Source organism: Nycticebus coucang, chromosome 11, assembly GCF_027406575.1.
Source record: "Nycticebus coucang isolate mNycCou1 chromosome 11, mNycCou1.pri, whole genome shotgun sequence".
Lineage (NCBI taxonomy): Eukaryota > Metazoa > Chordata > Mammalia > Primates > Lorisidae > Nycticebus > Nycticebus coucang.
This window is the reverse complement of record NC_069790.1, coordinates 74,249,164-74,266,151: the sequence shown is the minus strand read 5'-3', so window position 1 is coordinate 74,266,151 and position 16,988 is coordinate 74,249,164. Positions and strand designations below refer to the sequence as shown.

General features: G+C 48.4%; 1 protein-coding gene across 6 annotated transcripts in view; it reads right to left on the bottom strand.

Moving 5' to 3' along the window:
• The window catches only part of GSAP (gamma-secretase activating protein), a 102,422-nt gene extending 88,072 nt beyond the window's left edge, over nucleotides 1–14,350 (bottom strand). For 2 of the 6 annotated variants that reach the window (XR_008372932.1, XM_053553888.1), the window contains exon 1: nucleotides 14,123–14,348. Coding sequence is in view for 5 of the 6 variants with exons in the window: in XM_053553888.1 (XP_053409863.1) it covers nucleotides 14,123–14,231 (109 nt within the window). In the remaining variant the exon portion in view is untranslated. Of the gene's footprint in view, nucleotides 1–14,122 lie in introns of all 6 variants that reach the window. The other 4 variants (XM_053553885.1, XM_053553886.1, XM_053553890.1 and 1 more) reach the window with 3 other exon arrangements.
• Nucleotides 14,351–16,988: the final 2,638 nt, after the last annotated feature.

Below are 16,988 nucleotides of genomic sequence, written 5' to 3'. Positions count from 1 at the left end.
AAAAATAAATTCCTGGTGGACAAAAAATAAAATATGAAAAACAAAGCTATAAAGCTTTAAAAGTAATTTAAAATGTCTTCATGACTTCTGAATATGGAAGGGTTTATTTAAAAGATCAGAAAAAGCACATGCAAACTTTCAAGGAAGACTCAGACTACATTAAAATTAAGAACTTCTGTTTATCAAAGACACCATCTCAAACTAAGAAAGCAAGGAGCAGATTGAAAGGAAACATTTGTAACATGTATGGTGAACAAAAAACTAGAATCCAGAATACATAAACAACCCCTTTAAAAAGTCAGTACTTTGGCTTGGCACCCTTAGCTCAGTGAGTAGGGCACCAGCCACATACACCAAAGGTGGCGGGTTAGAGCCCAGCCCAGACCTGCTAGACAACGACAACTGCAACCAAAAAAATGGCCAAGCGTTGTGTCGGGCACCTGTGGTCCCAGCTAGTCAGGAGGCTGAGGCAAGAGAATCGCTTGAGCACAAGAGTTTGAGGTTGCCATAGCACTCTACTGAGGGTGACATGGTGAGACTCTGTCTCAAAAAAAAAAGTCAATACTTTAAAAAGCAGAACAGAAAAATGAACAAAATAATGAACAGATTTCACAGAAAGGGAAATTCAAATGGCCCATAAACACATAGAGATGCTCAACTTCAGAGCACAGTGAAATAGGCCAAAAAAGTAAAATCTTTGAGAACCACGTTGACTGATCAGCTTAGGGTTTGTTAGGATTGAAAACATTGCCACACCACAAACAAGGGTGTTATAATAATAAGTACCCTAGCTTGGAAAACAATTTGGTACTTCCCAGGAAAGGTGAAGATGTGCATAGCCTATGAGTAAGCAACTCTGCTCTCAGACATAAAGGCAGTCCCCAAGTTACAAACATCCTACTGATGTTCAACTCACACTCACAAACAGAGGCTATTAGCAATAATAGGTAAAAGGACCTGTTCCAACTTAGATACAAATTCAACTTAAGAACAAACATTCAGAACCTATCTCACTTATAATCAAGGGACTCCCTGTATATCCTAAAGAAACTTGTGCCTGGGTGTACCACATGGTTATTAAACGCATTGATCATAGCAGTAAAATCCAGAAACCTTCCAAGTGTCACCCAGCAGAAAAAAGGTAAGTAAGCTGGTTTCCCTAGGAAGCACTCTGAGACAGAGTTTAGTACCTGGTATATTTATCAGGGGGGCTTATTAAAGTGGGATTAACATTGTAAGAAAGGGGACAAGGACATAGGTCAAATAACCTCAAATGAGCTCAGAGTCCCCTATAGTGAAATCTCCAGAACTAAAATGGATGGTCAGAGTCGTCTCACATTGAGTCAAAATGGCCAGACCTTTAAATACCACCTCAATCCCTCACTGGATGTGAGCCACAAACAAAAGAGAGTATGGGTGAGGCAGCCCTGGGCAATCCCTGAAGGGGCTGACAGCAGCAGAGTGTCTGCTGACCACACCTCACACCATGTGGGACAAGCGCTTCTTTGAAAGGACACTGGTTCACCTCTGCGCCCACCTTCATGTTGTATAGTCTCATGATGGAATATTACACAGCAGTATAAATTAATGACCTACAGCTAACCAGTCAACACCGGTCTCAATCTTGCAATATTGAGAAAAAAGGGCAAAAAGAATATTTACAATATGCTTTGATTTACTTAAAGTTCACAGACAAGTAAAATTAAACATTTTACTTAGGGAGATATTTATGTGGATTAAAACTACAAATAAAATCAAGGGAAAGCTGGGTGCAGTGGCTCACACCTGTAATCCTAGCCCTCTGGGAGTCTGAGGTGGATGGATTGCTTGAGCTCATGAGTTCCAGACCAGCCTAAGCAAGAGCAAGACCCCTGTCTCTAAAAAAAAAAAAAGAAAGAAAGAAAGAAAAACTGAGGCAAGAGGATGGCTTGAGCCCAAGAGCTGAAGGTTGCTGTGAGCTATGATGATGCCATGGGACTCTATCCAGGGCAATAGCTTGAAACTCTGTCTCAAAAACAATAAAAATTAAAAGTAAAAATAAAAAAAACATGGGCGGTGCCTGTGGCTCAGTGAGCAGGGCGCCGGCCCCATATACCGAGGGTGGCGGGTTCAGGCCCAGCCCCGGCCAAACTGCAACAAAAAAATAGCCGGGCGTTGTGGCGGGCGCCTGTAGTCCCAGCTACTTGGGAGGCTGAGGCAGGAGAATCTCCTAAGCCCAGGAGTTGGAGGTTGCTGTGAGCTGTGTGACTCCACGGCACTCTACCGAGGGCAATAAAGTGAAACTCTGTCTCTACAAAAAAAAATAAATAAATAAATAAAAATTAAAAAAAAAAACATTTAAAAATCAAGGGAAAATCAAAGCAAAAGTTCAAATGGCTATTAAGTGGGGAATAGGATCTGATGGGGCACCCGAGAACTGTCAAAAGTCTTGGTATTGTTCTATTTGTAAGGTAGGTAGTGGGAACAGAGTTTTGTTTTGTTTTTTTATTATTCATGGCTAACATGTTTTTCTTTTTGTAACTGTTTTGATTTTTAACCAATTTTTATTTCAGTAGAGATCATTCCCAGTTCATCCCACAACCAGGAGCAAATGCAGGAACCAAATGTGATCACCTTATTCCTTGACCCCTTGTTGACTAAAATAGTATCTTACATGCACAGAATTTCCATGGCTGACTTAACTCAACTCCCTGGATATTTTGCCAGAAACATGTCACATGTATTTCACGAAAATTACTTAGCACTACTAAGAAATCTTCAATTGTATTTGTTGATGTAAAAATATGAAGGCTTCACATTTAGAAAGCATTATGAAAAAAAGCAAATATGCAGAGAGGAGACATCACAACAGTATAATTATTCATAATTTACATTTGAAAAGCTGGGACTCTGAAAAGAAAATAATTTGCACAAATGTGTGGAGTAATGACTGTGCTAAAAATAAGGCAGAATCCCAGACTCCCCAGCCTGTGCTATAAATTATAGTAGAAAGGGAATTAACTTGCCAGGTTTTTTAGAGCTACCACCCACCGGTGACTATAAGCAGAAACAATCCTCTCAGTATAATAGGGCTAATGTCTTGCCAAGATATTTGCTCCAAAACAGCAAAATACTACCAATATCATAAAAGCTAGTATTTCTGGTAAGTTTACTTTCTGAGGACCCAGGCATATCTGTTGTCCAGTGGAACATCAATACAGAAATGTGTATTTCTTCACGGATGAGTGAAAGATAGAATCCAAATCCAACAGGGTCATAAACAGCTTTTCAATCTCAACACACATTTCTAAAACATAAAACTGTGACATTTCACACTTCATCTCACTTCTCATTTGCAGACACCTGCCATTTTAGCAAAATAAGGTGGGAGTTCAGTCAACAAAGCCTGTGGCTTTGTAGTGGAAGACAGACTTAGGGTTGCCTGTTGTATTTCAAAAAATTAAACATTCAAAAACGTTTTAGACATTCAGGAGACTTTTTAAATACCCCCCTCCCCACACACATATACACACACACAAAGCAATGTTTTATAATAACAACACTAACAGCAAACTCAAACCATAGGCTACACTAATATATATGACTCCTTATTTGAACTAACAACATGCCAAGCCAAAGAGACCTACACATAATTCTGCTGAAGCCATACTATAGTGAAGGTACAAGGTAGCAATGGAAAACTTTCACCAGAGTTTAGGAGAAAAGACTTAAAGATACAGGTAATTTGAAACCCCTAACATGTCCTCTAAAGGCTACAGTGTTTAAGGAAAACCAAAGTAGGAAGGGAAACACACTGAAGTGTTCCCATGCCCACAAATTTAAGCCTTAATGATGCTTCATTATTTACAGCAAACTTCTTTTAAAGTACAAGGCAAAAACAAACAAAGAAAAAATTGGGAAATCATAGGGTTCTCATTCTTTGAAGTAGATCAATGCTGGGAAAAGTCACTTTTAACTCCCTCACCAAAATAAAAACAAGGATTTTTGTGGCAGATGAAAACCAAAGCCTCAACTGTTGGGAGTTTGTTACAATTCACCCTGAGGAAGTTGGTCAAGAAACTGAGCATCACTTTTTTTTTAAGAGACAGAGTCTCACTTTATCGCCCTAGGTAGAGTGCCGTGGTGTCACAGTTCACAGTAACCTCCAACTCCTGGGCTTAGGAGATTCTCTTGTCTCAGCCTCTGGAGTAGCTGGGACTATAGGCACCCTCCACAACACTCGGGCACTTTTTGGTGCAATTTGGCTGGGGTGGGTTCGAACCCGCCACCCTCAGTATATGGAGCCGGCACCCTACCCACTGAGCCACAGGCGCTGCCAAGCACCACTTTTTCTCGCTCTCAGGCTTTCAGGCTGAGCAGGGTGGTATGCTCAGGGGTGCCTGGTGCTTCTCCACAACACAGCAGGCACAGCTGGATCTCAGGTCACTGCTCCCAGCCTAAAAGGGGTCCCCAGCTCTCTGACTCTTAACATCTGGAGAGGCATGTCTCTTAAATTTGTGGTCCCCAACACCATCACACTTCCACCCCTTGAAGACTAGGTGTGATCTTAGGGCCCTGAACCAGACCCTAGTCTAGCCTGACCCTAGCCATAGCCTGAAGCCAGATCATAGCACTTGCCTTCACCCAAGGGCTCCAACTTGAACCCCCAGCCCAAATGACTCTAATTATCACCAGAAGCTGGGCCTTAACCCTAGCCCTCACCCAAAGGCCCTGAGCCTTCTTCATCTATCAGTTCTAACTAACCCTAATTACCACCCAAAGCCGAGCCCTAACCCTAGCCCTAGCCCTCACCTAGGGGCCCCAAACCCTCCTCAGTGTTCGGGCTCCCCTCACTGTAATTATCACTGTAAACCAGGCCCTAACCCTTGGCCTCACCCAAGGACAGTGGTTCTCAACCTTCCTAATGCCGCGGCCTTTTAATTCAGTTCCTGTGGGTCGTGACTCACAGGTTGAGAACCACTGCCCAAGGACAACGAACCCTCTTCATTTTCCAGGCACCACGAACCATAATTATCACCTGAAGCCATCCCTAAACCTAGTCCTCACCCAAGGGCCCTGAACCCTCATTAATTAACCGCATTAACCCAGGCCCACCTGACCCTAATTAATACCCAAAGCCGGGCCCTAACCCTACCCCTCACCCAAGAACCCTGAATATTCTACATTCTCCAGCCCTGCCTCATCCCAAATATCACTCAAAACCAGGCCCTAACACCCCCACCCAAGGGCCCCAAGTCAAGTCATCTTCATCCCCCAGACCCACTTGACGTCAACCATCACCCAAATCCAGGCCTGAATCCTATCTCTCACCCAAGACCTTCTGACCACAACCATCACCCAAAATTGGGCCCTAACTGTAGCTGTCACTAAAGAGCCCTAAACCCTCTTCATCTCCCAAGCCCACCTCACCCCAACAATTACCCTAATCTGGGCCCCCACACTAGCCCTTACTTTAGAGTCCTGAACTCTCTTCAACTGCAGGCCTGCCTAACCCTAACCATCACCCAAAGCCAGGTCCTAACCCTAGGCCCAATCAAAGGTCTCCAGCCCTCTTCCTCACCCAGACCTGCCTTACCCTAATTACCACCTGAAGTTTAGCCCTAACCCCTATCTTCACCCGAGGACCCTGAACCCTCTTCACCCAGGACCACCTGATCCTAGTTATCACCCCAATTGGACCCTAACATTAGCTTTCATTCAAGAGCCCCAAGCAAGCTTCATTTCCCAGGCCTCCCTCATCCTAACTATTACCTGAAGCTGGGCCCTAATCTTAATCTTAGCCTTCACCCTAGGGCAGCAGTTCTCAGCCTGTGGGTCACAACCCACAGGAACTGTATTAAAGGGCCATAGCATTAGGAAGGTTGAGAACCACTGCCCTAGGGCCTCTCTTCAACCCCCTGGACTACCAGACCATAATTATTACCTGAAGCCAGACCCCAAGCCTAGCCCTCACCCAAGGACTCCAAACCTGTTCATCCTCCAGCCTCCCTGACCCCAAATACCACCCAAAGCTGGGCCATAACCTTAAGCCTCACCCAAGGACCCCAACTCCTCTCCATCCCCTAGGACCACCTGACCCTAATTATCACCTGAGTCCAGGCCCTAACCCTAGGGCCCCCATCCAATGGCCCCAAACCCTCTTTATCCCTCAAGTCCATCTGACTCCAACCGTCATCAAAAGCTGGACCATAGCCCTAGCCCTCACAAAGGGGCCCCAATTCCTCTTCATCTCCTAGACCCATTGACCCTAATTATCACTCGAAGCCATGCCCTAACCCTAATTATCACCCAAAGCCTAGCACTCACCCAAGGGCTACAAACCCTCTACATTCTCCATGACCCCCTGACCATTATTATCACCTTATCACCTGAAGCCAGGCCCTAACCCTAGCCCTCACTAAAGGGCCCAGGACCCTCGTCATGCACCATGCTCACCTGACTGTAATTATCACCCAAATCTGGCCCTAACCCCACCCTCACCTAAGGGTGCCCAACGCTCTTCATCCTCCTTGGCCCCCTGACCTTAATTATGATCTGAAGCCAGACCCTAACTCTAGTGCTCTCAAGGACCCAGAATCCTCTTCATGGTCCAGTCCTCCTGACCATCAATATCACTCAAAGCCAGGCCCTAACCCTCACCCTCACTTAAAGGCCTTGAACCTTCTTCATTCCCCCAGAGTCCCTAATCATATTTATTACCCCAATCTTGACTCTTATACTAGCCCTCATCCTGGTTTCTTAAACTCTCTTCATCCTCCAGACCTACCAGACCCTAATTGTCACCTGAAGCTGGGCCATGACCCTAGCCCTCACTCAAGGGCCCAGAACTTTCTTCAACTCACAGGTCTGCCAGATCCTAAATATCCCAGGAAACCAGTGCCTAACCATAGCCCTCACCCAAGAGCCCCAAACCCTCTTCATCCACCATGCCTCCTGACCCCAGTGTTCCCCAAAAGCCAGACCCTAATCCTAGCTCTCACTCAAGGGCCCTCAACCCTCTTCATCCCTGAGGCCCACTTGACTGTAATTATCACCCAAAGGTGGGCCCTACCCTTAACCCTCACCCACAGGCCCCCAAACTTCTTCATTCCCCAGGGTCACCTGACCCTAACTACACTCATAGCCAGGCTCTAATCCTGGTCCTCACTCAAGGGCCCCAAGTCCTCTTCAACCCTCAGGCCTGCCTGACCTAATTGTCACCCAAATCAGGGCCCTCACTCAAGGGCCCTGAGCCATCTTCATCTTCCAAGCCTGACTGACCCCAACAATTACCCAAATCTGAGCCCTTTAGAGTCCCAAACCCTCTTCAACCCACATGCCCACCTGACCCTAACTATCAACCAAGCCATACCCCAGCCCTAATCAAAGGTCCCCAGCCCTCTTCATCACCCAGGTCTACCTGACGCTAGTTACCCCACAAAGCTTGGCCCTTACCCTAGCCCTCATCCAAGTGCCTGAATAATTTCATCCCCCAAGTCCACCTGACCCCAACCATCACCCAAAACCAGGCCATAACCCAAGTCCTCACCCAAAGTCCCCAACTCCTCTTCATCCCCTAGGCCCACTATACCCTAATTATCACTTATAGCCATGCCCTAACCCTACCCCTCACCCACAAGTTTAAAACTCTCTTCATCCATTAGGCCCACTGGCCCCACCCTAACACTAGGTTGGGCCTTAATCATAGCCCTCACTCAAGGGCTTGAAGCTTCTTCATGTCCCAGGCCCACCTGTCCCCAACTATCATCTGAATTCAGGCCCTAACATATGCCCAAGGGTCCCTGCAGGGACAGACAAAGGTGGACTGGGCTTTTTCACCCCTGTTCGGGTATGGGACAACATAAAGTTGTCCAGGCTTTCTTACCCATGGGAGAAGGCCATGGGTTTCTGGGTAGCCAGTACTGTGTACAGTGAAGTCATACTTATGTGACTGCTGCATGGCAGGGTACCATTATTGTTCTCCTGGGTATAAAGGGGCACAGGACTTTCCATAGTGCAGATTGTGTATCACAGAATGTAGACTTTCTATGTAACTCAGCTCCCCAGCCTCCAGAGCTGGATAAGGGCAGACTTCCTCTGCTTGCTCATTGGCTGCTGGTGAGCTGAATAAATCATGTTGCACCTGCTCTCCACGCCCGAGTTTTACTCTAGTCTCTCCAAATCAGAACATTGGCATTACAAATGATGGTAAGGATGGGATTTGTTTCAGGCTGTGTGGGGGCTCTCTAGGAAGGAAGGATTGAGGAGTGACCTGCCATGAGTATGTGCTTCCTGGAGTCCCCACCAGGAGTGGCCCAAGGTCGATGGGAACCAGTATGGTTCAAAGAAGCCCCCCATACAGGAGAGGCTTCTGAGAAGAAAAGTGCCCACATGGCTGGGAGGGCCATGGGCTAGGTGTTTCCTACAGCCCTGTGAGAGGAGACTGCAGTTTCTCTGTGAAGCAGCCCATCCTCAAGAAGTCCAAGAGGAAATGGCAGAGCAACAGCAGCAGCAACATGGAGCTTTACAAGAAACAAAATGCAGCAGCACCTGTGGCTCAAGGAGTAGGGCGCCAGCCCATATGCCAGAGGTGGGGGGTTCAAACCCAGCCCCGGCCAAAAACTAAAAAAAAAGCTCGGGTCTATCTTTCAGCTCTGCAAGCAAAGACGGAGACAATCCTCTGTAACAGCCGGTGTTCAGGAACTCCAGCATGAGCTAAAGAGGGAGAAGGAGCGGCAGCAGCAGAGGCAGCCAGAAGCAGCCCTGAGCACTGGAGAAAAGAAAAAGCTCCTTAAGGTGGAGCAGAGTATGACCCACAGAAGCAGCTGAACTCTCCCACGGCAGTGGTAAGAGACTCCCTAGAACAAGAGGAACCCTGTTTTAGGGCATAGCCAGTGGTGACACTAAAGGTAAAAATGCAACAACAGAGGGCCCCCTTGGGGTGGGCAGCTGCACCACCACAAATAACTAAACACTCTACCTTTAAGGAGTTGGTGGAGATGGGGAGGCAGTTCAGACAGAAGCTTGATGAGACCCTGAATGCCTGGCTGGGGGATATAAGGGTGAATAGCTGCTGTCCTAGATGCCCCAGGAGTAGAGAGTAACCTTTATCATGACACACCCATGGGCTAATGTTAAGGGTGTGCCAGGTCCTGTTAGTTGCCAGGAACTGAGTATGTGAAATGCTATGTGTGATTTGAACACTTGAGCCATGATGAAAGTGGTTGTTGCTGGTGTGGGTCAAAAACACTGTGTTGCAGATGCTCCCTACTTCCTTGTTTGGGTTCTTGATGGTGATCCTGCTGCCCTGTGTAGGTACCTTGCAGTACCAGGCAAAAGAAAAGAGGCTCCCAAAAGAGGACGGAGCTGGCTGTTCCAGTCCAACAGAGACAGGGGAAGACCCTGAAGCTTGACACAGAGACTGGAGACCTTATGTGAAACTTTTAATTAAACAACAAAGACAACTGCAACCAAAAATAGCCGGGCATTGTGGCAGGCACCTGTAGTCCCAGCTACTCAGGAGGCTAAGGCAAGAGAATCACTTAAGCCCAAGAGTTAGAGGTTGCTGTGAGCTGTGATGCCACAGCACTCTACCAAGGGTGACATAGTGACACTCTGTCTCAAACAAAACATAACTGTGGTTGTTATATGTTATAGGTGTCCTTGAGATAAGGTACCAGCACTGGGCAGAAGACCCAAGGTTAGTTACTCATTTAGAACTAAAGAAAAAAAGGGTACTCTTTACTTTTCAAAACACCAGCTGCTTTTCTTTCTTAATTGGCCCTGCTGGGTCTGGCCCTTATGGTAGCTGGGCATATTCTTAACAAATGGCTTTACATTGTATTTCAAGGGACATATATTTGCCTGATTTGTGAATAGGACTGGTCACTGTGTTTGCCATTGATTGTCCATCATTGTGGACATGTACTACTGTTGCAATATCTGAAAGCAGAGTTCCATACTCCTCACACAGGGACATTTGCGGAAAACTCAAATGCATAGATTGTGAGGCAAGAGACCCCCAAAAGGGTGGAGTGTAGGGACAGACAAAAGTGGATTGGGCTTTCTCCCCCCTGGCCTTAAGTATGGGACAAGATGTAGTTCTTCAGGCATTCTTACCAATGGGAGAGTGCGATGGGTTCCTAGGTAGCCAGCACCGTGTATAGTGAAGACATGCTTATGTAACAGTTGCTTGGCAGGGTGCCATTATTATTCCCCTGGGTATAAAGGTGCACAAGACCTTCTGTATGTGCGGAATGTGGATCACAGAATGAAGACTTTCTGTGTAACTCAGCTGCTTGTGAGCTGAATAAAGCATGTAGAACCTACCCTCCATGCCTGAGTTTCTCTCAGGTCTGTCTGAATTACAACACTGCTATTACAGCCTGGAACACTCTTCATCCCTCAGTCACCCCTGACCCTAACCAACACTCGAAGCCCGGAACTGACCTTAGCCCTCACTCTAAGGCTCCGATATTCTTCATCCACCAAGCCCACCTGACCCTACCATCACTTGAAGCCAGGCCAAACCCTACGGCCCCAAACCCTCATCCCCCATGTTGGCCTGAACCTATCACTCCAAGCCGGGCCCTAACCCTGGCACTTACCCTGGGCCGTGAAACCTCTTCAACTCCCAGGTCCCCAGTCCCTAATTGTCACCCTAAGCTGGGTGATAACCCTGGCCCTCACACAAGGGTCCTGAACCCTCTTCATCCCTCAGGCTGGCCTGACCCTAACTATCACCCAAACCAGCCCCTACCCCTAGCACTTACTCTAGGGCCCTGAACTCTCTGCATCGTCCAGGCCCCCCTGACCACAAACATCATCTGATGCCAGACCCCAACGCTAGTCCTCACACAAGGGCCCTGAATTATCTTCAAAGCACAAGCCCGCCTCCTAATTATCACCTGAACTTGGACCCTCACTCTAGCTCTCATCCAAGGGGCCCAATCCTCTTCATCCCCCATGCCTGCCTAATCCTAATTATACAAAGTGAGGCCCTAACCTTAGCCTTCATGCAAGGGCCCCAAACCCTCATCAATACCCAGGCTCACCTAACTATAAACAATCACCCAAATTGAGCCCCAACCCTAGGGTCCTGAACCAACTTCAACCCTCAAGGCTGATCTGACCCTAACTATCACTTGAAGCCAGCCACTAAACCTAACCCTCATACAAGGGCTTAACCCTACTCATCACCCGAAGATGGGCCCCAAACCATCTTCATCTGGGTCATTCTGACCTTCCTGACCCTAATTATCACACAAAGCCAGGCCCTCCCCCTAGCCCTCACCAAGGACCCAAACACTCTTCATCCCCCAGGCCCTCCTAAGCTGAACCATCACCAAAAGCCGGACCCAGACCCTAGCCTTCACTCAAGGGCCATGAACCATCTTTATCTCTCAGGTTTGCCTGCCTCTAACCATCACCTAGAAGCCAGGCCATAACCCAATCCCTCACCCAAGGGCCCTGAACATGCTTCACTCACCAGGCTGCCTGACCCTAACCATCACCCAAGGCCAAGTCCTAAACATAGGCCTCACCACAGGGCCCTGAACTCTATCATCCCCCAGGCCCACCTGACCCTATTATCACTTGATGTCGGGCCCTAAGACTAGTTCTCACCCAAGAGTCCCAACTCTTCATCTCCCAGAGCCACCTAACCCAAATCATCACCCAAGGCTGGGCCTTAACCTTAGCCCTTGTCCAAGGGCTCCAAACCCTTTCCATCTCCCAGGCCCACCTGACCCTAATTCTAACCTGCAGCTATGCCCAAATCCCAGCCCTCACCCAAAAGCCTCTCATCATCCCCCAGGCCCACCTGACCCTAATTATGACCCAAAGCCCGGCACTAAGCCTCCCCCTCACTCAAGAGACCTGAAGCCACTTCATCCCCAGGCCAGTTTGACCCTAACCATCACGGGAAGCTGGGCCCTAACTCTAACCCTCTCTTAAGAGCCCCAAACCTGCCTTACTCTAAACATCACCTGAATCCAGGTCCTAAGTTTATCCCTCACCCTAGGTCCCCAAACCCTCTTCAACCTGTAAGTCCACCAGACCCCAATTATCTCCCAAAGCCAGGCCCTAACCCTACCCCTCAACCTAGGGGCCCAGACCCTCTTCATCCCCCAAGCCCATGGGACCCCTATCCATCACTTAAAGTAGGGCCCTAATACTAACCCTCACCCAAAGACCCTGAAAGCTCTTCAGCACACAGGAACCCCAGACCCTAACCAACACCCCACACTGGGCCCTAACCCTAGCCCTTACCCAAGGTCCTGAACCTTCGACCTCCCTTGGGCCCACCTGACCCTAATTATCACTTAAAGCCAAGCCCTCATCTAACCTCACCCAAGGTTTCCAAAACATCTTCATCCCCCAAGCCCTCCTGATCCCAACCATCACCAGAAATTGGGCCCTAACTCTAGCTCTCACCCAAAGCCCCCAAACCCTCTTTATCTCTCAGGCCCACCTGACTTTAACCATCACCCAAAAGAGGACCCTAACCTAACACTCACCAACGTTCCCCAAACCCTCTTCATCCTCCAGCCAGCCTGACCCTAGCCCTCACCCATGGTCCCAGAACCTTCTTTACCTCCCAGGTCTGCCTGACCCTAATTATCATCTAAAGCTGGGTCCCAACCTTAGCCCTCATTCTAGGGGCCCTGATCCCTCTTCATTACCCAGGCTGGTCTGTCTGTAACCATCATCTAAAACCAGCCCCTAACTATAACCCTTGCCCTAGGTCCCCAAACTCTCTTCATCGTCCAATCCCACCAGATCATTATTATCACCCAAACCCGGGCCCTAATCCTTGTTCTCACTCAAGGGTCCTAAACCTTTTCGTCCCTAAGGCCCATCTGACCCTAACCATCACTGGAAACTGGGCCCTAATCCTAGCTCTCATCCAACGGTCCTGAACTTTCTTTATCCTTCATGCCTGCTCCACCCTAATTATCACCCTAATCCTCAGTCATAGCCCTAGAACTCTCTCCATTCCCCAGGCATGCCTGACCCTAGCCATCATTTGGATCCGGGCCCTCACCCAAAGGCCCCTAACCCTCTTCAACCTGCAGGCAGGCCCTAACCCTAGTTCTCACCCAAAGGCCCTGAACTCTCTTCATCCCCAGGCCTACCAGACACCTCCACCCGCCAGTCTCTCACAGAACTGGCTACACAGCAGGCGGGAGCAGCAGGAATCAGAGAAGTTTTATTGGTATTTACAGCAGCTCCCCATCACTGGCATCACCTCAGTTCAGCCTCCTCCCAGATCACCGTTGGCATCAGACTCACATCCGAGCCCAACCCGGCTATAAACAGCGCAAGCCCAGAATCCATGCTCCTCGTGAGAACCCAGTGCCTGATAATCTGCGGCGGTGCGTCAATCACCCCCAAACCATCACAGGTCCGCGAAAAGACTGTCTTCCACCAAACACCCCCTGGTGCCAAAAAGGTTGGGGACCACTGCCACGGAAGCTGTTCACATAGACTTAGAAACACGTCTTACAAACGTGGTGACAAATTACACAATTATTATTCATATGGTGGTTTGCTTGGTGACCCGATTCATCTTCCTCAAATCGTGCAACTTGCAGGTGTCTCCTATCTTGGCAGAGCCCCTCCCCAGCCGATTAACCTTCCTGGGCAGGTGAGATGCAAGTGGAACTAGAGAAGGACCCCTCCCACTCCCCGCAGCTGCTCCTCCATTTCACCACCACCACGAGGCGATGCTGAGGGGACCGATTAACCTTCCTGGGCAGGTGAGAAGCAAGTGGAACTAGAGAAGGACCCCTCCCACTCCCCGCAGCTGCTCCTCCATTTCACCCCCACCACGAGGCGAGGCTGAGGGGACCGCTAGCGTCCCGGCCCTACTAAGGGTGAATTTCCAGCGGCAACCAGCAAGCCACAAGCTGGCGGCCTCGCTAGGGGAGAGAGCGCAGACCAGCTGCGACCTTCACCCAGCCGACAGGGGGTGAGGGTGGCAAAGCCAAAGAAGCCGGCGCTCTACAGAAGATAGTTCTCTCCTCCGCCACTAAACCGCACGGGCTGGCGGGGCTGCCGGCCGCCGGAGTCGTGGGAACCCCTAGGTGTGGATGACTCTGACTCCCCGCCCCCACGCGGCGGCCACCCCCCTCCCCCGCACCTGCGCCGCCGCCTGCGGCCCGGGCGGCCTCTGACACCACCCGCTGCGCCCGCAGCCACGGGAGCACGTCCTTCCGGAGATCGAAGTCGGCGACGAGACGCAGGGCCATCGCCCGGACGCGGCCACCAGACGCCTCTGGGCATTCCCAGCCCCGGGTCGCCACCTCGCCCTTCCACCCGCTGTGCCCGCCCCCTCCTTCCTCTCCCGCCTGTCCCCGCCGCCCGCTGCTTTCGGTTCTGCTGTGTCCGGGCCGACCCGGGCACCGCCTCCTCCCGGCCGGCGCCGAGCCGAGCGGGGACCAGGCCCCCGGCGTGCACCCGGGACAGAGGACAGAGGCGCAGAAGGAATTGAGTTTTTCTTGGGCCCCGGCGACGTGGCTAGAACAATGGTTTCCAAACTTTGCTGCACCTTAAATGTGGAGGGCAGGCATTTCCCTTCTTGATCCCCAGGTGATTACACGGAGCGGCAAAGTTTGGAAACCACTTGGTTAGAATGAGCTGGATTGCCTGAGGAGGTCCAAGTTCACCACAGAAGCAGAAGTAGGCAGTGTTTTGGGCCTAGTCGACCTAGCTGCGGGCGGTGGTGTTTTATTAATAGTATTTAAGTAGTAAGTGGCAGCTGGGAGCGTGTGAAGATGATTTAATTTTTAGAGACGCTAAAAAGTTAATTAGCTTATCACAAACAAGGTCCTCTGTACCTGTTAGCTAGGAAGCTACCCTGGTCCAGGTAGCTGAATTGTCTAGGTAGTATTCCTGCTGCAGTCTGTCCTTAAAAAGTCTGTCATGTTAAGCGCCTTCCTACCCCTTCCCCTCTCCCTACAAATAAGCACAGTGTTTTCATAATCTTGCCATTCCTCAGCTTCCTCTTGGTTCCTGCGCACACCATCGGTAAGCTTATTGGTTGCTGTGCTGTAGGCAGCGCCAGCACATCGAGAGCATCTTCCTAAAACCGAGCTATCCTGGTGTGTCTACGCAGAAGACACCAAGTAACAGCTCTCTGTCCCAGGATAAAGTGCCAACTCTTTTTCTGGAGCCTTCAAGCCTCTTCATCTAGAAATTCAAGTCCAGGCTGACTTGGCTTATGGAACTCCTCTGATTCCACCCACCTTCCTCCTAGAAAAAAAATCTCTAGGTCCCTCCAGCCTATCCCCACAGAACCTTCTCCTCTCAACTGCAGCCCACAGTAACCCTCCCTATCCTACACTACAGTAGCATTGCTAACACGCCTGTTTGACAATCATATACAGTACTGCCTTGAGACATGAAAATTGTTATCTTAGTCTTGGCACAACCCCCATGTCCCACCAGGGACTCAAAGAGAAGAGCACCCTGAAAGGTGTTCAATGTTTATTGAAGAATGCATACAGTAATAGACTAAAGAGCACTTTCACATGTTTCTTAAAGTTAGAGTCTGATGACTCCTGCACTGAAGTCATCTGGGGCACTGTTTTACAATGCAGACTCCTGGTCTCTGGACCTGGGCAAGGCCCAGAAGTGTGCATTCGAGCCTCGGGTGATTCTTGGGCTTACTAAAATTTGAAAACTCTGGCTAAATATAAAACACGGCCAGGTGTGGTGGCTCATACCTGTAGTCCTGGCACTCTGGGAGGCGGAGATAGGAGGATCCTTTGAGGTCAGGAGTTCGAGACCAACCTGAGCAAGAGTGAGACACCTCCCCCATCCCTACTAAAAATAGAAAAATTAGCCATGCACTGTGGTAGGTACTTGTAGTCCCAGCTACTTAGCAGGCTGAAGCAGGAGGATTTCTTGAACCTCAAACTGAGGAGTTATGGTTTGAGGTTGCTATGAGCTAAGCTGGATACCATGGCACTCTAGCCTGGGCAACAGAGTGAAACTCTATCTAAAAAAAAAAAAAAAAAAAAAAGAAAGAAAAATTAAATATAAAAAAGTCTTATTCCTAAAAGTGACCTAGTGGATGATTCCACGTGAACTCCACTTCTCACCACCATATACATAGGAAATCCACCTAGTAAGAACAAGAAGATTTAAGAGAAATAAATGCCCACTGAAGCTATTTTTTGAGTTGTCAGTGAATAAAACAGAGGTCTCTGAAGCCATGGAGAGCTACTGCAATTAATATTTCATATCCAATGATGTTTGTTGCCTTTGCCATATAGAAATGTCCTTATCTGCCCATATTTAGAATTCACTGAGTTTCTCTTGTTTACTGAGAGAAATTAACTTTTCCAGTTAATTTCTAGTTTTGATAAGCAGGACTGATTTTATAGTCAGGCAGTGAAGATTGTTACAAAGTATAGGTATGAGCCACCTAACTGGGCATGGTGGTTCACACCTGTAATTCTAGCACTTTGGGAGGCAGGAAGATTAATTGAGCCCAGGAGTTTGAGGCTGCAGTGAGCTCTGATGACTACTGCACTGTAGCCCAGGTGACAGAGTAAGACCCCATCTCTAAATAAATAATATAAAATAAAAATTCTCTTCAAATTAAAGTTTTAAAAAGTCAGCACAAAGGTATAAGAAATAACCAAGATTAACAGAAAGAAGTGGCCCAAATCATAAGGGTGCTATATGAATGGCGAAGTATGGAATGTAGAAAAAAGACTGATGAAAGGTTACTTACTAGCTGAAAATTTGTGAAGAATTATGCTGATGGGTTTATCTTTCAACTCTAGAAAAAACAAAACTGGACGGTGTCATATTTTAAAACATCCCTCATAGAATCATTCAACATTGGAACTGGCTTTTGAGTGAAGTAGAAAGAATTCTGCTTTGGGAGGATTTTAAGAATAAACCATTTTCCTTAAAATCAGAGCATCACATAGAGTTGGAGCCTAAATGATGTTATAATGAAGGCCTTTACGTTAAAGGTGAGGACACTGATGCTC